The 22,103-nt window shown below is 35.1% G+C and overlaps 1 protein-coding gene across 1 annotated transcript in view; it reads left to right on the forward strand.

Moving 5' to 3' along the window:
- LOC138715608 (acyl-CoA Delta(11) desaturase-like) overlaps positions 1–22,103 on the forward strand; it is an 84,343-nt gene that overhangs the window by 53,538 nt on the left and 8,702 nt on the right. Inside the window, exons 3-4 of the mRNA XM_069848682.1 lie at positions 6,404–6,534; positions 12,683–12,888. Coding sequence (XP_069704783.1) covers positions 6,404–6,534; positions 12,683–12,888 — 337 coding nt within the window. The remainder of the gene's footprint in view (positions 1–6,403; positions 6,535–12,682; positions 12,889–22,103) is intronic.

A 22,103-nucleotide genomic window follows, 5' to 3' on the forward strand; every position in this document is an offset into this window, starting at 1 on the left:
TACAATTTAACACAATAATAATAAAACATAAAATAAAATACCTAATTTTACAATACAACCTACATAATTATCTATATCCTACATAAGTTTCAATAGTCTTTCACTTTACTCTCATCTCATTCCCTGTAGTGGCACTATGAAGCATTTCACTGACACTTTAGCACACATTTCACTGACACTATAGAACACATTTCATTGACGCTATAAATTATCACTGATCGGAACTGTAAAACCATAACTTCACTGACTCACCTCGCTTCACTGATACAACAGTTCAAATAAGTCAAATAATTACATCCTTATGCATACTTATAAACAGAACTACATTTAAACTAAACATTTCTAGTCTAAGGCCCTCTTACACGCTAGTTTTAAATAATTTACAATTCAAACCAAGGAAGTAAACTCGTCAGCCTAAATAAATACATGTCACCTTAAAAAAAATTAAATGTTGAATGTCACCTTAATTTTAATTTTCACTTTACATACAACTTTTTAAATTATTCTTGAATCTCCTTAAGGAAGGACAGCCCTCAAAGACCGCTGCAGGTAGGTCATTCCAATCATTTATAGTTCTATTTAAAAATGAGAATTTACCTACATCCGTTTTCTGTTTCCTACATTTGATTTTAAAATCATGATAGTTCCTACCATAGTATGTTGGCTTTTCTAACCGAGCCGTTATGTCTACCCATGCTTTCTGACCTAGATGTGCTCTATACAATGATGTTATTCTAGTTTTCCTACGTCTGTTTTCCAAAGTTTCCCATTTAAGTTCTTTTATCGTATCGTTTCCATCTTCTCTTTTACCTTTAACAAATTTCGCTGCCCTATACTGGATTCTTTCTAAGGAATTTATCTGGTATATTCTATAGGGATCCCAACATGTAGTTCCGTATTCCATTAACGGTCGCACTAACGTTAGATATGCTATTTCCCTCGATTTGGGGCTAGCCTTTCTCAAGATTCTCATAATAAAGTGAAGTGCCCTCCATGCTTTACCCGTAACATTATCAACATGCTCTCCCCAAGAAAGTTTGGAGGAAAGAAAGTTTGGACATATAGTGAGTGGCCTACATATATAATCTGCATTTCATTTTGAACTACATGTGTTTTTCTTGGCAACACACAAGACACCAATAAACAACATTACAAATATACATAATTAAATATCAATCTCTGCATCCTCGCGTGTCAGTGGAAACATTGATGGCTGATAGACATTTGTCTTCTGTATGGGACTCGCCTCTGAATATGTGTGTTTTTCTGTCAAGAGCGTGTTAAATTAAAACCTTTATTTACAATATCATGAAATATGATAATGTGGACACAACATACACTACAGTATTTACAATATAGTATATAGTATGTAATATAGTATATAATATACTACAATATTTACAACATAGCCTAATAGAGTATCATTAAATGTTGAACAAAATGTAGCACCAAACGAAATGGTATTTTCAATTAATGCTATGTTTTGTTGATGAAACAATTATTCCTGCTGTACCTTGTTATAATAAATTGTAAATATCATTTTCAAATTTTCAAAACACAACTCTACTCTGTTGCAAGGAAGGAAATTTTTTAACATGGAAAACTCCGTTCTACATCTGCAGAGACAATTGGAGAGTACTTGAAAAAAAAATACGTCAATTAAATTCACATGTTGAATGACGTCATTGGGACACGTGTTTGTTAGTGCAGCTGAAATCCGACTAAAAATACTGTACCTATCATTTTTAATCAAAACTCTGTTCATTTTTTCACCAACACGTTTTCCTACTTCACCTTCTACTGCACTCAGTTCATTTACAATAGTCCTCATAATATTTATTTGCTCAACTAGTTCTACTCCTGACTTCCCTAATCGAATAATGGCATCCGGTAAATATAAAAAATTTGACTTAATATCCATGACTTCTTTTTCGATTGTTCTATCATTTAGCAGTTCCTGGCGTATTTGAATCGCAGCCGCGTCATCGGGATCGAAAGACTGGACCACTTTATTCACAGATTGGAGGTGATGTGCGTAATAATTATTGCAAGTTTCTAACCATGACCCCCATCTCTTAAGAACTGGACATGGGGAAAGCGACAATTTAGGGAATTGTTTCCTGAATTTTGATACTCGATCCGGAGCTTTTACAAATTTAGTCTTTTAATTTTGTATTGTTAGTTAGTTTCACTTTCGGCATTGTACCTGCACTTCACTACTCTGAACTGCAAACCTGCACGTTGAAGTTCTTATGCGACAACTGTCCCGTTCACCTGTTGTTGACGTGCAGAGATCTGCGAGTATGTCATGGAGGGGAGGATTTGGTATAAAGGGTTGTAAACAAATGGCTGTGTAGATGCCAATACTAGCTTTTACTGCTCCAAATTCCGTTCCCTAGTAATAACACACTCTAGAAAAAAATACGTACTAATATAACGTAAAGTAGTACTTCATATGTTTCTGTAGCGAAAAGAATAAAAAAAAAAGCGAGAAATAGACAGTCGGATAATCCTCCAATCGGTTACTAGGGTGATGGAAAATCGGGGTTCTACTGTATAGGGTAACGTTGCAGCCTAGATATTTGAACGTATTCACTTGTTCTATGATTTTATTGTTTACTACAATTTTTGTTCTGATTGGATAAGATCCTAAGAATGCCCTTACTTTTGTTTTATCTGTGGAGATAATCATATTATATTTACTGGAAACTTCATTTAATTTAATAATTGAGGGCTTTGCCGGAAGAAAGGCGGATAGACCTATACGTCCTTCTTCGGGAAAACGGTTTAAAATGTAGTTAATAATTATAGTAGCGAAATTTTGTTTTGATTGTACTGTACATACCTGCAGGACAGGGCTGCGTGCGTGCGTGCGTGCGCGATTTAGTCAGTCAGTCTACAAGTAGAGCTAGTGCTACGCGTTACCGCATACTGTACTGTGTGTGTTTTCTCTTGATAGAGACTAAACTAATATATATAGCCTAGTTCAATTTAGTGAATCCAGTTGTTTCCTTTGACTGCTTTTTATGTTCATTATTGTCCTTGCTTTAATAGTAAACAAACTTATGAAACTCATACTGTAGATTCAGTCGGAAATATTTTATGTTCTATAAAGAGATTTGTTACAATATTCAGATTGTTGGGCTTATTGATATCAGGATTATACAAAGAATAAATTTTATTTATTTATGTTCACACAAAATGGAGATTTTCTTTTTCTGTTATATATTCAGAGATTTTGCTTTGCGTACTTAATGTCTACTCAGTATATCTGAAATAATGTAAATTACATTAGAAGCAGATAATAAATGTCATGAAATGTATCTTTGTTTCAATTCCGTGTGAAATTTAAATCTGAAATCTACATTAAATCCCCTAAGAAAATCATTATACGGATGAAGGACGTATAGACCGAAGTTTTATATGGTACAAATATAAGGAAATTTAATAATATAAATTGCCTAAATGCTACAAAATATTTATACTCGCTAAGATTTTTAATTTAATGTATAATTTTGTTCACTATCTGTATAACATTTTATTCAGGAGCGTTTTAAAATCTTAGATTGCCTGTATCTCAATTCACCATATTGACGTATACGCTCTTTTTCCGGCAAACCCCTCAATTGCTATTTGCAGATCATTTTCGTTACGGCTGGCAATTACTTGATCATCTGCAAATAAAAGTGCTGCAAAATTTACATTGTCAATATTAAAGTGTTTAATCTTCTTAAACCAAATTTGTTATATATATTGAAAAGAGTGGGTGAGAGAGGGCACCCTTGTCGAACTCCTTGGTTTACTTCGGTCATTTTTTTTTGTACTATATCGTTTTGATAAGGTTTGGAGGTACTCCTCTATTAAGTAGTATGTCCCATAATAATTCTCGGTCTACTCTGTCGAAAGCCTTCTCATAGTCTATAAAAGTAAAATATGTTGGCAAATTAAATTCGCGACGTTTTTCTATAAGTTGAGTGATAATAAATAAACTTGCCTTTTCTAAAACCATGTTGTACATCCAATATCATCCTATCAGTTATTGGATAGAGTCGTTTTTCTATTATTCGTGCATATAATTTATAACAAGTATTTAAAAGACTGATGCCACGATAATTTTCGCATTTATTTCTATCTCCTTTTTTTATACAAAGGGCATATTTTGCCTACGTGTCATTCATCTGGTATATACGAGTAATAACTCTGCCAGCATACATTGATGAGATCCAAAATTCTTCTTTTCATTGTATCAGGTGCATTTACTTACAACTTACTTACTTACAAATGGCTTTTAAGGAACCCGAAGGTTCATTGCCGCCCTCACATAAGCCCGCCATCGGTCCCTATCCTGTGCAAGATTAAGCCAGTCTCTATCATCATACCCCACCTCCCTCAAATCCATTTTAATATTATCCTCCCATCTACGTCTCGGCCTCCCTAAAGGTCTTTTTCCCTCCGGTCTCCCAACTAAAACTCTATATGCATTTCTGGATTCGCCCATACGTGCTACATGCCCTGCCCATCTCAAACGTCTGGATTTCAAGTTCCTAATTATGTCAGGTGAAGAATACAATGCGTGCAGTTCTGTGTTGTGTAACTTTCTCCATTCTCCTGTAACTTCATCCCGCTTAGCCCCAAATATTTTCCTAAGCACCTTATTCTCAAACACCCTTAACCTATGTTCCTCTCTCAGAGTGAGAGTCCAAGTTTCACAGCCATATAGAAGAACCGGTAATATAACTGTTTTATAAATTCTAACTTTCAGATTTTTGGACAGCAGACTGGATGATAAGAGCTTCTCAACCGAATAATAACACGCATTTCCCATATTTATTCTGCGTTTAATTTCCTCCCGAGTGTCATTTATATTTGTTACTGTTGCTCCAAGATATTTGAATTTTTCCACCTCTTCGAAGGATAAATCTCCAATATTTATATTTCCATTTCGTACAATATTCCCGTCACGAGACATAATCATATACTTTGTATCAGGTGCATACTTAATTCTATATTAATTCCGCCGCTTCCTCAAGATTTCTTATTTTTGCTTGAAGCGATTGCTTCTTGTAGTGATAGGATCTACGTTATCATCCGTTTCTTGTACTATTATGCATCTATCTTCTATATTGGTCCAGAGATGTTTGCAGTATTGTAGCCATTCGTCTTCAGTTATTGAGTTCAGTTTTAACGTATCTCTATCTATTTTATTAAGGTGTTTCATAATTTGAAGTAGTTATAGTTAGGTATTTCTATCCAAATCACCCAGAGAACTGCAATCAATGCTCCAAGATTTATGCGACGCCAGCAGATCAGCAGGCCTCCTGATGAATATGACCAAGACACAAGTAATGTCGAACGGGCCGGAGTCACCCATAATAATTGATGGTGCAGAACTACAATACGTATTTGAATACGTATACTAGGACAGCTAGTCTCCTTCCACCAGGAGACAGAGAAGGAGATAAAACGAAGGATTTCTCTCGCGTAGAAGGCATTCTGGAGTCTCAAGTTCATCGTACTGGAGGGAACACTCAGCAAGAAACTCAGAGTAGAAATATTGGAGACCTGCGTAACTCCTGTACTGTTATATGGGTGCCAGACATGGTCTCTTACTGCCAAACTTCGTAGCAGTCTCCAAATATGCCAAAGAAAGATGCTGAGAAAGATACTAGGCTTATCACTGAGGGACAGAGTTCCAAACGAAGTGCTACAAAAGATGTCAGCAATTAAAGATCCAGCACTGCAAGCCACCAACACCAAATGGAAGTGGGGAGGCCATGTTGCACGACTTAAAGACGGAAGATGGACGCAGAAAGTCTCGCATTGGCAAGAGATCACCCGGAAGACCACGACGAAGATGGGCCGACCTCTTCAGTGAACGAGTAGGAAGCCATTGGTCAAGCAGAGCAAGATATAGGGAAGACTGGAAAAACCTAAGGAGACAAGTGAACAGCGACTATAACCAGTGCGACAGAAACAAGCGAACAATACCAGACTGTGCAGAATGTGAACCAAGTGAACAATTCCACTCTTATGCGAAGTAGCTCACCGCGTGAGACAAATAGAGCTCTCCCTCTATAGGAGGAGGCCTTTGCCCTTAACGGGACATTTTTAGGCTAATCATTTCATCATTTCATTTCTATCCAATTCAGTTTTTACAATTGGCTATGGATTATACGTTTTGAGTTACAAGCTCAAGCTCTACACATATTTTCTGGCCCAACTTTTCCTACGGGGTATAATTTTAAAGATCCAAATCGAAAGATTTCTTTATTTCTAAGATGAAAGTGTACAGGAAAGTCGTGTTGTACGCCAATAATCCCATTGATTAGTATTAAGTATTTTTCTCCTCAATTACATATGGTCTTAATTTGAAAGTAGACGTATTTTTGGTGTTTGTTGGCAGGACACTTCGCGTTCATCGCTTCCGGGGCCGGTGTAACCGTCGGAGCCCACCGCCTCTTCACACATCGTGCCTTCAAGGTGAACCAAGTCACCAGATTTATACTGATGCTTATGTTCACTTCGTCTGGAGAGGTAAAGTAACAGTATTAACATCTAACAATTAAATGGATTTAAGACTATGCATCTGTAAAATCCCTAACTTTTACATTTTTACACAAATTAATCTGAAAGTTTTACCACACATTTCTTACCATGTTCACATGCAATACACATGTTTTTAATTAGTTTACTTATAAGTAATTGTTGTTTCTTTTTTTAATGCTGATTTGTAATTGTCCCAATTTTAATAATAATAATAATAATAATAATAATAATAATGATTTATTTAACCTGGCAGAGTTAAGGCCATACGGCCTTCTCTAACACCCATCCAGGAGTAAAGACTGCGTTACAAAAACGCTACAAATTTACAAAGTACACTACAATTATACACACAAAACTGAATAAGATAATAATAATAATAAAATGTAAACAACAAGCAAGCAAGAAGAAATCAGACATAATATATAACATACAGAAATAAAGAAAAAAGCATAATAAAATGTGAACAGCAGGTCAAAAGGGTGTAAAAACAATAATAAACTTCAATATATGCCTATAGCATTATATAGTGTATCTTTTGTTACTGTGATCATACTATTCGATACAATTAGGCCTATAGGTCTCCACTGTACAATCGTGACTATGATTGCCAACTTATGAAACATAAAAACACATTTTAATACTTCACATACCAACAAACAAAGATTTAAGAATTCACAATTTACATTGAAATACCACCCTTCAATTATAATCTAAAATTCAATTCAGCACTGACTTAGGTTTATATCAGATGTTATTTGAAATCTTCCCCTCCTCATGTCACTTTAGAAACTACGTTGGTCCCATAGTCAGATACAGAGGGTGTACAAAATATGTTCCTTTGGCAGTGCTTCTCTTCACCATAATTTCGTCTTCCTCTTTTCCCACTATCCCATCAATATAAGCTATACTATGACACTTTTCTGTTTATAAGTGTTAGTTGGACGTATTTCGGTGAACAATTTATTCTTCCTGCTGGTCCTATCTGTTTCGAGTAGATCGATGGCATGATCGACAAAGGTACTAATTTTCTTAAAATAATAAGTTTCAATACTAATATTTACGAACTGCAAAACTATTATTTCAGGATACAATCTCAACGAAAAGTACTTACGTACACTTCCTGTCTCCTTTCACTGCTGACTATAATTTAGAGTTTGTAAGACTTTGTTTCCATTTAAGAGAAAAGGTTTAAATATAACAATTTTCACTACAACGGTAGTTACACAGTGTTCCCATTGTTGGCATTCGCAGGCTTTTTGTTGTCCCTCTCGCTTACATTTGCAATGTAAGGCAATGAAGTGAGCATAATATAATTTTAACAAGTAACTGAGAAAATATATAATTTTCAATAAAAATCACAAATTATCGATTTTACACCCACTGATTGACTTTACCCACTTCTACGGTACAAACATAGTAAGATACAAGGTTTTGATACTTCTACATTGTGGTGCTATCATTCAATATATTTAGATACGGGTTCTTGCAGCTTGTGCGGCACGTGTTGTTTAATATCATGAAACTCACAGCTCGAAATCGTCAATTTTTGAGACACGAGCTTTTGCTATCTTAACGACGATATGCGCCAAAACAAACAATACTGAAATTATAGCTCATTTGCTAACCACGTTTTCCTAGCAATGAAGTATTTATTTATTTTATCCATGACCATAACGAAAAACATGCCTTTACTAAATACTTTTGCGTTTGTAAAGTAGGCTTTTATTCAACATTCCTTTATTTCACTAGTGAGATAAAGACTTTACCTCACAGTTTGAAATTTATCTCACAGTTTATTAGTATTTTCCTAGTACCCGGGTACACAAGTATACTTTTCCATTCAACTATTACTCAAGAAGTTAAGGGGAATTGGACGTTATCGCATGCAAAGTAATGGTAAAAATAGCCTATCTTCAAGCAGTCATAAATGTAATACTATTTATCACAGCTATTTCATTCATTTAGTGATATATGTATACACATTAAACTTTAAAATGAAAAAAAGAATGGTTAATCTAGTGTAAATCTTACCCTTAAATTAATTTTTGAATTTAAACATATGTTTTATATAAATTCACTACATACCTGTGATTAGGTACACTCTATTCACTTACCATAGCACTCATTGAATTAGAATTTTGGCCACTTACTGCTAACAGATACTAAAACATACCCTACTAAAATTATTAAAATATCTGTAATATTATGGGCATAGGGCTTATACTAATCTTCAATTTTTTTTTTATTTATTGACGGTGATGATTACTATAAGCCCTATGCCCATAATATTACAGATATATGAATAATTTTAGTAGGGTATGTTTAGTATCTATTAGCAGTAAGTGGTCAAATTTTCAATTCAATATGTGTTATAATAAGTGAATAGAGTGTACCTAATCACAGACATGTAGTGAATTTATAAAAAAAAATTGTGCTTAATTAAAAAAATTAATTTAAGGATAGAGATTTACTCTAGAGTCACCATTCTTTTTCATTTTAAAGCTTAATATGTATACACACATAGCTAACAAAAATGAAAGACCACTGGTAAATAGTACAGTATTATATTTATGACTGCTAGAAGATAGGCTATTTTTACCATTATTTTGCATGCGATAATGACCAACTCCCCTTAATATATTAGTTACTAGATGTCACTACCTCTACTTCTTTATTACCATTTCTTAAATATACATACACTCAATCTCCTTCTCTTTTCTCTATCTGCTACGTCGTAATTTGTACATTACATCCATATCTAATATGCATCTTTTTAAAATTTTGTAATAATTTACCTTTTGGGATGCGAGGAGACTTGAACCTGCGAAGTTGGAGGACTTTAAAACAACATGCGTTAGCCAACTGAGACACGATGATTAATTAAGTTTTAATATTCCTCTTAAGTTTACAGAAGTAAAATGTGAAATTATTTTAATCACAATAGTCCCGTGAAAACTTCTAAATAATCCCTGAAACTTCAAAAAGACGAAAATACACGTTTAAAATGAAAAAAAATGTACATTAAAATTATATAATTAATTATAATTTGTTATTTATCCAACTCCTTAGATACCATTCTTTACTAATCATGACCTCCTACATCATGACCTACCTAGTACACGCATTGATTCTAAAATCCATGCCATGGTATGTGATTACATGAGGACTTATTTTCAACATATTTTCTTTTATAAAACATAATTTTTCGTTATGGTCATGGATAAAATTACCTATGGTACTTGTGAGCGTGATCTTTATTGCACTCGTGTAATTTAAGCACTCGGCTGACGCCTCGTGCTTAAATCTTTCCACTCGCGCAATAAAGATGCACTTACCTCACAAGTACCATAAATAACTATTATAAAATATTTTGACATATTGTGAATTGAGTGTTGTGTTGATTTCTGCAATTATCGTTTTCACAAGAGAGAAGAAGGTGGTTATTGTCGAGTATTATTTTCGGTCATACGGAGTACTGAAATTACAAACATACTCTGAAAATCAAGATGAGTCATTATAACATGCAAGGCGACATAAAACTGATCCCGTAGGACGGAGCTTCTCGAAGATAGCTAATATAGTTGTATTATTTGGTGCCGCATTATTCAATCGCTCCTGGTACTGCTCTTTAACGTGGCGCAAGCTGGGCCCATTCTGACGCCCCACTCCGTACGACCGGCAATAATGCTCGATGAAAAACACCTTCTCCTCTATATCTATACTAATAATAAATCTGTAGCCGAAATTTTTCTGGTAATTTTCGATTTTACAAAAATAATTGGTCCCAACATATATAATTAACCACACTGAAACCGAAAATCGCTTTTTTGAAATATTTGTTTGTATATCTGTCTGTCTGTCTGTATATTTCTTACATTTTCACGCGATAATGGCTGAACCGATTTCGATGAAAATAGAAATATAAATTAAGTTCGTTGTAACTTACATTTTAGGCTATATGGCATTCAAAATACGTTATTTAAAAGGGGGGTTATAAGGGGGCCTGAATTAAATAAGTCAAAATATCTCGCTTATTATTGATTTTTGTGACAAATGTTACATAACAAAAGTTTCTTTAAAAATTATTTCTCATAAGTGTTATTCTCTACAAAATTTTGATAGGACTGATATTTAATGAGATAATGAGTTTTAAAATTAAAATAACTGCCATCTAAGGCGGTGTATTGAAATAAAAAACAAATGACTTCGTCTATAAGGGGCCTTGGACACAACAATCGAAAGCTATGAAACATAGCCTACAGACAATGTTTCTGTGTTTGTATGAAGTAGGCCTAATATCGGAAGCTAAATTAACCGATTTGTATAATTAATTATTATTTCATCATTGGAAAGTGTAGTTTCTCTGGATGGACATAATGCTATAATGTTATTACAGTAACTTGTGAGTGAATTGAGGACAGGTAAGATTAAAATAGCTTCTTATGCACAGAAAACTTGATAGGTTATTCTGTATATTCATATCCTGTATTTCTTATAATAATGTTTATGAACATATTCATTTTTAACTCAGAGAATTAACGAACAACGAGAGTGTATTGATTTAGTATGCAGAAATAGTACGTTAGCTTAGCAACCCATTATTTTATAATTCAAATTTTAACTATGCTCAATTGAATCGTGTTAAAATACATAAAATACATAGGCCTATGCAAGAAATGCAATGCAAAAAAATTGGGTAATGAGCCAAGCAGATTATGTTGCGCTGTTGTAAAAGTTGTTCCTAATGAGATTCAAGAGCTCCCATAACAAATTAAAAACTTTCTAATTCGAGTACATCCGTTATCAACACACTTTTTTATAATTATAATTATAATATAATATAATATAATATAATATAATATAATATAATATAATATAATATAATATAATAATAAATCTGTAGCCAAAATTTTTCTGTTAATTTTTCGCTTTTCCAAAAATAATTGGTAATAACAATTAAGAAACATGTTAAAGGAATTGTCATTGCACCAATGAGTGGTCTCTGGATCAAAATGATCGCATTTTAATATTTTAAATACAATTTAAATTAAGTAACATATTAAACGATTTATCCTTCTATCAAACACGAATGTTCCCTGGATCAAACGTCCTATTTTCACTATGTAATTACTTTATATTTATTTCTAACGAGTGCAGCGGAGCGCACGGGTACGGCTAGTATGTCAATAAATAAATAATTTGTTGATAGGGAAACGTGGGCAGTAGATGAGCAATACCTTCACTCATTTGTTTTGGCGCAAAGGTCTACCGTACTTAATTCAATGATCCAAATTAAAATATGTATATATTCTGAAAATGTTCTCCTTTGCCTTAACTTCTATTTAGAATGACGAGAAATTTGATTTAAGTTGGGAATTCCGTAAAGATGCTACCGTGTAATTGCTCGTGAGGGATAGCAAAGTTGCTGCTTTCAGGCTGGGGGATAATTTTCTTACCTAGTATAATTTCTACAATTGAGGGAGTCAGAAGCAAGGGGATACACTCTAAGCGAACTTTAGTTACTTTTGAGAAAATGTGATTGGACGTTTTTAAGTTTTCGTAAATTCCGAGAATTTTTTTTTTTTTAATTTTAACTTTAATATGTGGTGTGGTTAAAGATATACTACAATTTGATATTCTTACCATGGATGCACTTAATTCATTTTCTTTAGAAATGTTAACTTATACCACTTTGTATCTTACTCTTCCACTGACAACCTTGTATAAAACTCGATCTGAGTTTCCTCTTAAGTTCTCTGTCTTAAAATCCACTTTTTCACTACCAACACAACTGTTTTATTTTGAGCTAAGTCATGTTTCCAATTCTGTGTTGTGTCACATCATTTTGGACAAACTCAGGCTAACGATGCAAGCCTAGCTTTTCAGGTAAAGCTCCCTGTGAGGCAGACTTGAATAATTCCAAGGGAAAAAGCTGTTTCGGGGTCGGCTATCGATCCCGGGACCTCTGGTTGAACGTACCAGCGCTCTACCAACTGAGCTACCCAGGAACTCCACCCGATACCGTCTCAGTTCTTCCCTTTATATCCACACTACTCGAAACGCCAGAGACCCACATCGAGTGCACACAAACTCTGTGTGACTTGGAATTTATTTAAGGCTAACGATGTTTTTTCAGAACAACCTGTACGTCTGGGTGAGAAATCACCGGCAGCATCATAAATATTCCGACACGGACGCCGACCCTCACAATATCAAGAGAGGATTTTTCTTCTCTCACGTTGGTTGGCTTATGGTACGAAGACACCCTGAAGCCAGAGAGAAAAGCAAGACTGTGGATCTCTCCGACATAGAAAACGACCCTATCATCAAGTTCCACAGGAAGTATGTTACTCCTCATTCTTTGACACCGCTTAATTCAAGGGTATGCTATATGTGATCAACGTCCCTCCTCTGGAAAACTAGCGAAAGTGAAAATAAGCGCCCCTGCACTTAAGTTCTATATTGTACTTAGTACAATATAGACCTTAAGTGTAGGGGCGCTTATATTCACTTTCGCTAGTTTGCCAGAGGAGGGACGAAATGGCTATGGGAGAAGAACAGATAAGGATAAGGAATACAAACTGTGTATCGATACTCTGAGGAAGCATTACTTGATACACAGAGACCCGGTTTCTTCAACCTTTGTTAAATTGTAACAGTGTGTTATTCCATTTTAACTGTAAACTTAACAGTTGAAGCATTTCTTGAACTACTGTTAGTACTAATAAGCTGTTAAAACCTATTGTGACAGCTACACCGGGGTTCGAACGCGTGTCCGTTGGTCCCTTAGGTGTGGCGGCGAGGGGAGCGTCTGGATGCTGAGAGGGTAGAGGGGCGGTGTACTACTGCGACGCGCGAGGGGAGGTTGCGCGCGCATCTGGTGCTTGCCGAGAGTGGAAGGAAGCAAACTGCTACGTGCGGAGTGAAGGGGGGGACGGACCCTCCCGAATCGTCCAGAAGTCCGTCGAAGTGGAAATCCAGATTATTCGAGAGTGGAATCTTTCGCGAACTCTCCAGAAACTATAGTTTGGTTATATAAGAGAAGACACAAGTGAACGTCAGTCAGTCAGTAAGCCAGTGTTGTTACAGGCAGATTTGGACAGTAAGCGAGTTAGTCTTGTGTAGCAGTGAAGCCAGCTTCGAGACCAGAGCGCGACTTGAGTTGTATCCGTAACTGTGGAGCCTGAAGCCCGGAGTTCGAGTGCAATGGACTGCAGTTGGGGGACCTGAGTTCGAAGTTCAGCGGATCGTCTCTGAAGGTCTGGGGTTCGAGATTCTGTGGACGCGAGTGACTGAGCTAGAAGAACTAGTCAAGACAAACGAGCTGTGAACTGAGAACTGACAGTTCTGTGTTGTAAATAGTGCTTTGTGAATATTAGTTAAGATTAACAGTTCATTGTTGTTCGTAATAGTCCAAGTAAATTGTCATTGTCGTCTGTGGAATGCACTAACGAATACTGTGTTACTGTGTGGAGAGCAAATCCCATTGTTGACGGGAGTGAAATTAGATTGTAGAGAGTGATAATTATTGTTGCTTTGAATAAAAGTTACATTGTTGAGTTGGAATAAATTTACACTATGTTAATTTAACTGCCCAATGTCATGCAGTTAAATCATTTAACTCTCTGTTAGCATAGAAGTATCCAATGTGGCTTGTGCGTTAGATGCTGAACTTATATATCCGCATTATTTAGAAAATGATAGGCCTATCCATGAATACATAAACAGAGCGGATGATTTCTGTGATTTGACAGACCAGAAATTCATACAAAGTTATAGGCTATTTTCTGCCAAGCCTCACTTTTCGCTTTCGACTTAGATCCGTTTGTTTGTTTATTCTAATTGATTGGTTTATACTGTGAAATAATTTCCAGCAGAAGGTTTCTTTCGAAAGAAGACAAATTAGTCCCAAGATTTCATTTTGTTCCAGTGTTTTCCATTTCATAACAGCAATACCAATACAACGCTCCGCGCTATTGTGATACAGACGAGGAAAGAAGCAGAAATCAAACCTGAGAGAATAGAAAGACTTCTATTCAACGAGGTAGATCTTTCTAACTCCTTGCTTCTATTCTCTCTGAATCAAACAACGGAAACAAGCGAGAATCGTAATTGTCAGAGTTCAGAAAACAGAAGTGAGCCTATACTTGGTTATAGGTTATGGTTAAACTCTAGAATCTCTGGTCCTAACAGAGAGTTAACAAACAGAATGTTAAAATGTGAAATGTAAAGTCGAAGAAACGCAATATTTTAACAGGAATTCATACTTTTAACTTAGAGTTAATTAACGCATTAGATGCATTATAACAAAGGTTGAAGAAACCGGGCTAGAGTGTTTATATAAAAGAATGGTATATTAGCACATCAAGTAATATTTGTCAAAACTATAAAAAATGTCCCATGAACATATGTCTCGAAACAAATACATGTTGAGTATGGGCCATGTTATATTGTGGCCTACTGCCCTCATTTGTCTGTTCAGCTGTCACTTTAGTCCTGATTGCCTTACTTTTTACCGTAAAGGTGAAACATAACCATTTCCCCCAGTTATATGTGCTAGTGGATTATAGTGATTTCATATTTGTCAGGTTACATTTTCTCCTGCTAACTTTGCAATTTCGGTACTGACAAACACAATAAAATTGGTAGTTACTATCTAACTGCTTGTCGACCTGGTTGGCTTAAATGCGACAGGCTCATGTCAGTAGATTTACTGGCATGTAAAAGAACTCCTGTGGGACAAAATTCCGGCACATCCGGCGACGCTGATATAACCTCTGCAGTTGCGAGCGTCGTTAAATAAAAACATAACATCTAACTGCTATGATGACAGCATCGTTTGTATCTGATGGTACACATTTACCCTTATTTTTTTGTTTTCCTTCAAAATTATTTATGTGATCTCAAAACTTGAACTTTCTAGATTTAAAAAAATATATCAATTTTGTACATACGAGTACATATGCAAGTAAATCGCAGGCAATCTTAATAGAACATCAAAGATCGAAGTGTTACAAACAAAATTTGCCACCGATAATTGTAAATAATACTACTATTCCATACACTTCGACTGTGAAGAACCTTGGTATTTATATGGATTGTCACCTGGAATGGAATGAACACTTCCAAAAAAATATTTTCCATTATTCACTCATTAAAGCGACTGAAGAACTTTCTTCCTGATAAATTAAAATTAATCCTTGTACAAACACTCGTGATGCCACACTTTGACTACTGCGATATTATATTAAGTAACCTAAATGCAAATTTGAGCAACAGGCTACAACGTGTGCATAATGCGTGCGTCCGTTATATTTGTAATATTCGTAAGTATGATCATGTTTCCCCGTCTTTCCAAACTCTGTCTTGGCTAAGGCTAAGCGATCGACGAGCTCTGCATTCTCTTGTTCTCTTATTTCAAATTCTGCGCACCGCTACCCCAATATATTTGGCTTCTCGTTTTCAAAATTTATCCGCATATCATCAGCTAAGTACAAGATCTCATTATAACAATTTACTCATTATACCCTACCACAAGACATCTTTATATTCTTCATCCTATACAGTTTCAGTTGCTAGAAATTGGAACTCGCTTCCGAGTGATATAAGGGGTTGTTGGACAATAGCTTCATTTAGGTCAAAATTACATAAATTCTTACTTAACAGATGAATTGCTGATTAATATTTGTTACTTATAATGGAACTAACATTTGTCCATTCTTATTATTATTATCTTTAATTTCTCTAAATAGATTTACAAAACCTCTAATGGCAATTACATTAATATTCTCATTATAGAAATAGAAATATATATATTCTCCCTGTAACATAGTCCTAGTAAGCTTATATTAAATTAATTTTCATCATTTTACTAGCTATCTCAAATATTAAATTAATTATAATTCATTGAATTAAATTAGCTCATAAATTAAGTTACTACTTTACCTTATAGATTTATCTAAATTTAAATAAATGTGTAGTGAAGAATATTGCTGGAGAACCTTTTAAGTGTAATGAAAATATTTGTAATTTAAATTTATGTATTGTATTGATTAAGGCTGGTTGAGTGGAAGAGAAGGCCTTATGGCCTTAAATCTGCCAGCGAAAATAAAACATTATTATTATTATTATTATTATTATTATTATTATTATTATTATTATTATTATTATTATTATTATTATTATTATTATTACATATTGCTTCCATAACTTTCAACACCATATCACTTCGGAATATAAAGATTTTAAATGCTTCACGTCTTAATTACTAGCACTCGCAGTCTCAGGTCTTCAACCAAGAAAGTTTCCCTGGCTAAGACATATGCATATCTTGATAGAGAGAATTTTGAAACTCCTAGCACCCTTTTCATGTACCTTGGTTTCAGGCTTTCGAGCTCTTGTAGCTGTCTGCGTGATAGATATTCCTATATGATTGTACGTCCTCCGCAGACGATGTAGTTCTCTTTACCCAGTCGCCCTCCTCTCCTAAATACCATTAGTTCGTTCTTCGATGCATTCACTACTAGTTCGTTTTCATCTGCCCATTGGGTAATGAGATCCATTCCTTTCTGCAGATCTTTTATGTTATTGGAGGCTAGGGCCATATCATCTGCACATACAGGGACATCACTTTATTTTTACCAACATTTTTAACATTAACCTGGCTATACTCGGAAACACTGTTTCCCCCTTCCATTACAGAAGTTTGATGTTACTAGTGCAATATGTAAACAAATCATTTTACTAGGTATAGGAGGAGAGAAAAGTAGTGTATCCATTTATGTTGTAGGGAAATACGATATTACGATTTTCAGTTTGATCATCACTTTTACGGAATTTATCAAAATACAATAGAGTAGTAACATTTTTTTCAAAAACTCAACTTTTCAGGCGGCTATGTTCGTTATGTAATGTCTACTTTATTTAGCATATTAATTATTGATGTTATCTTACAATATAGAGAGTGCATTTAAATTGAGGGGGTCATAAGTAAAGGGCTGTAAGTGCACTTAAATTACTTTTGAGAAAATGGGGTTTAAATATTTAAGCTTTCGTAAAATCGGTGAAATTTTTATTTAAATTTTAATGTGTGATGCGATTAAAATATCCCTTTGTCACTAAAATTTTAGATACTTTTGCTTACACTGGATGCACTTAACTTATGTTATTACAAATGTCACTAGCATTCCTTTGCTTCTAGCCACCTCAATTCAAAAAAAGCTAATCTGAATTTTTAAACAAGTTGCTGAAAATGGTTGCCGTTCATTACAATGCAGGCTTCAATTCAGTACGCATATTATTAAAAACATTTTGAAGCATATTCTCTGAAATTGAATTTATCGTTTCTTGAATATAATTTTTTAGTACGATATTATTAATATAGGTTCTTTCCTTCTATAGAAAACGCAACCAATTTCAGAAACACACTATACACTGCAGTGTTTACTTCACTGCTTGAAGACTTCGAATGCAACAGCGGCCGTAAGTTTGTGTGTCTGACGGGAGCAAGGACATTAGTGAAGGGTTGAGAGTGAAGTACATTCAGAAATGCAGGTACAATAAAAATGCAAGTAAAAATAAAATGATGTCCCTCTATGTACACATTTAGGTTCTCTACACCCTCCTTGATTTTGATGGAAACATCATGTGTCAGGATATTAAAAAGTATCGGGCTCAAAGGGTCCTCTTGTAACACTCCAATTGTTTGGGCAATCCAGTCCGATTGAGAAAGTCCGTCACAGACCTGTATTTGGTTGTATGTTAGGATATTAGCTATTAACCTCGTCATATCAGAGTATCCAATAAGGCTTTCCAGTTTTCCAATTAATTTCCTTCTATTGACACTGTCAAAAGCTTTAGTATAATCGATGAAGATTACATATTTCTTCCCATGACAATGTAGCTTCTCTCGCATGTCCTTTAAGAGTCATTCTGCAGCCATCAGGGTTGATCTACCCTTCCGAAAACCAAAATAAGACTTTATAATACTACTAAGATCTTTTTGACTTGTTCCATATTCTAGCTGTGAAGCGATGTACGAATACCATGAAATGTAAATAAATAAAATCAATACAATACAGAATGTCATTCACAGGTCTGTTGCAAAGATGTGTGCAAAGTTTCATTACTTTAGCTGTAGCTATTGCAAGCAGTGCTGCTGTTGGGCCGGTACGCCGTACCGTCTAATATAAAAACTCGCTGTTACCGTACCAGAAAAAAAAATAGGCTAGAAAATATTTAATTATGTATAAATAGTCTTTTAACATATTTTGAAATGGAGGATGTAGCTATTTGAAAAAAACATTTTTATTTTGACACCTGGCACAAAAGTAGCCGCTGGTATCTCATATCATTTGCTTTAAACGCTTGTTCATTCGTTCTTTTATCAAAAACCATGGTCTGGCACTTCAGGAGTAGGTAGTTGTGACTTGTTAATTTCAAGCTTGCATACCGCCATGGTATTTCTGTAATTAACACTAACTTTATGGGTTGGCGCCTCAAGAAATCTGCTACACTGATTCGCTAATTTCAAAACTTGCGTACATTCCTTCGCATAACACTAATTTTATGATGTGGCACCTCAAGAATTCTGCTGCACTGATTCGTTAATTCTAAAACTCGCTCAGGTGTAGAGTAAGGGAGGGGATTGTCGGATAGGTCTGGTAATGTCGGATAACTTATTTCTTTTCCATCGAATGGTGCAATCTGATGAGAAAATAATGCATTACGTTCTCTACAAGTAGACGAACATCTGCATGAATAGCCATTACTGTTGAGTGCTTCACTGTGTGTGAATAGCGTGTTTTCAACGTTTCTGCAAAAAAAAACTTTTTGAGGGTAAGTAGGCCTAATGTGATTTATTCGTTACAAGTTATTCTTATATTTACACAACATGATATGCACTGTTTGATATACCATAGATAAGGCTTCTTAATTCTCTAATTGCAGAAATGCTATCGACAACAAGTTTCATGCAGCTGGCTTGTTTTACTGTTTGTGAAGAGTCGGCCAATGTCGGATACGAGCCGAGGGCAATGTCGGATACTAGCCGAGGGCATTGTCGGCTGTCTTTCAATGCTGCTCGCTACATAAAAGCTGCCTTAAACCCATTTATATGTTTTCTATAACAAACCACTACATTTTTCTCATGGGTATTTTTAATTAATGTAAGTAATTAATTTTCTAATTAATCGAATATTATGAAGTAACGAATTGTTTCTTCTTCTGATATTTTTAGAAGCTTAAAGTAAAAGAAAAAAGAGATTCAGTCTAAAAAAAATGGAAGTCTGAAGATATGGTAAATGCCATTGTCGCAGTACTGGAGAAAATAATGGGCTATCTTCCTGCTTCCAAAAGATTCAATGTACCTCGATCAACATTATTTGATTATGTACGGTCCAACTCTGAGCCCACCAAAGCCGTTAAATCGAAACTTGGACGAAAACCAATACTCCCAGCGTCACTTGAAGAGAAACTAGTTGACTATATGTTAATGATGGAGAGAAAATATTTAGGATGAACCAGAAATGATGTTAAAAGGCTTGCATATCAGTTGGCTGAACAGAACACTATTGTAATAGTTTCTGATGTGCAATATATTATTTTAAATGCATTATCATACCTCTTAAATAATAATGTCTAATGTATCCGACATTAGCTTCCCATTCTGTCGGTGATGATATTATTTCTGTTTTGTCTTTGCAAGTTATACAGCAAATACATATTATGTAAATTACCTAATACTCATGTACAATTTGCAGGTACCCCAAGAGGTTATTATAATACTAAGTAATTACAGTTCTAACTTTTTTCAATTGTCTTTATTTTGAAACATCAAAATGGTATCCGACAATACCCTCCCTTACTCTAATGCTAGCAGATTGCTAGAGGAGGGAATTTTCGTGCGTTCATGAAACATAAATCCAGTTACATAACACAGATTCTATTCAAATTTGAACTAAAGAATGCGAATGAGCATTACTGTATTGAACGATATCTACACTAAGAAAAGGAATATTCTTCCAGTAAAAGAGTTCCTATACTTTTGTCCCTATAAAGTATTGGGCACCAGTGTCAGCGTTTAATTTCTTGCCTTGTGTGCAGTTATTGTGGCTGCGATCTGGAAGGTCTGCAGAGCCGACTGCATGACGAAGAAGTAACTTTGGAAAAGAAGTACAGTAGAGTCCATACAGAGTCTAGTCTGACCCTAAAATTTGTTTCAAACTACAGCACTGATCAGAAGGTATCTTATTTCAAGATAAAATACTGTACAAATAGCTTTGATTTAATGTAAAATCACTTTAAAGTATATAATAGATGAGGGTCGTCCCAAACGTAAGTTTACAAGAGATGTATCATCTCTTAAACTTGGTGTTAGAGTAACTGAAATTGTAGCGGCATTTACGCATGATTTGAGTCTGTCACGTGGAACAGTTAGCCGCATTAATTAGCAGTTGGGATTTCACAAAGTGTGTGCACGATGGGTCCCGCGAGATCTTTCTGAAGATCACAAAAGTCAGAGAACGGCCTGTGTCCTCTCATCCTTGCAACAACATACCATTGGTTACCAAGACTTTGTCGAACGTACGCGTACATTTCCCTGGTGACGAGACACGGCTTCACTCTCATTCCCCAGAAACTAAAAGGGCAAGCAAGGAGTGGAAACATCCAGGTTATCCTCGAACCAAGAAATTGAAAGTCGTGAAGCCGACCAGCGAAGTGATAGCTACAATTTTCTGCAATCAGAAAATTGTGTTGCTGGTCGATTACTTGGAGAAGGTAACAACAATTCAGCCGTTCAGAGCAAAAGTGATGTAAGTTAAAATTGGGTAATGAGGTTTTAAGTAAAAATTCTGTAAAATACAGCGCAAAGTAGCAACTAATATGTCCTTCTTGCTATCCACTGACTACTAATAGTTTAAATAAACTGAATATTAATTGCTACTTTGCGCTGTATTTTACAGAATGTTTACTTTAACCATCATTACCCATTTTTGACTTACACCACTTATGCTCTGAATGGCTCAATTATTAATGAAGCTGTATACGGTGCTTCAGAGGTACGAGTAAAACGCTGGCTCGACGGTCAGGACGCAACTTTTTCCGAGAGTGACATTGAAAAACTTGTCTCACTGTTGGACAAATGTCTCAATCGCCATGGAGACTACGCGGAAAAATGAAGTGTTAAGTGAAGAAAATAGTGCATAGTGTATTATTTACAAATAATTATATCCATGGACCATTTGAAAAAGAAACAACTCCAAATTTGAACATTTCAGAAAACTGGTTTTTACAGTTTAAAGTTCCTGTGAACAATCCTATTAAAATTACTCTAATTTGAAACTTATAGCTTCTATAAAACATAATCTAAATGACAGTTGTGAGCAGGATGGAATGAAGATAAATGCCAACAGGACGGAGACCAAGGTCGTGGAAAAAGGGTAAAGAAGGTAAACTTACGAATTCTAAATGTGGCAGTAGAGCAAGTGGACTTTATTGAGTTATTTTACGATGCTGTATCAACATCTAGGTTATTTAGCGTCTGAATGAAATGAAGG

The sequence above is a fragment of the Periplaneta americana genome, chromosome 15 (assembly GCF_040183065.1).
Source record: "Periplaneta americana isolate PAMFEO1 chromosome 15, P.americana_PAMFEO1_priV1, whole genome shotgun sequence".
NCBI classification, from domain to species: domain Eukaryota; kingdom Metazoa; phylum Arthropoda; class Insecta; order Blattodea; family Blattidae; genus Periplaneta; species Periplaneta americana.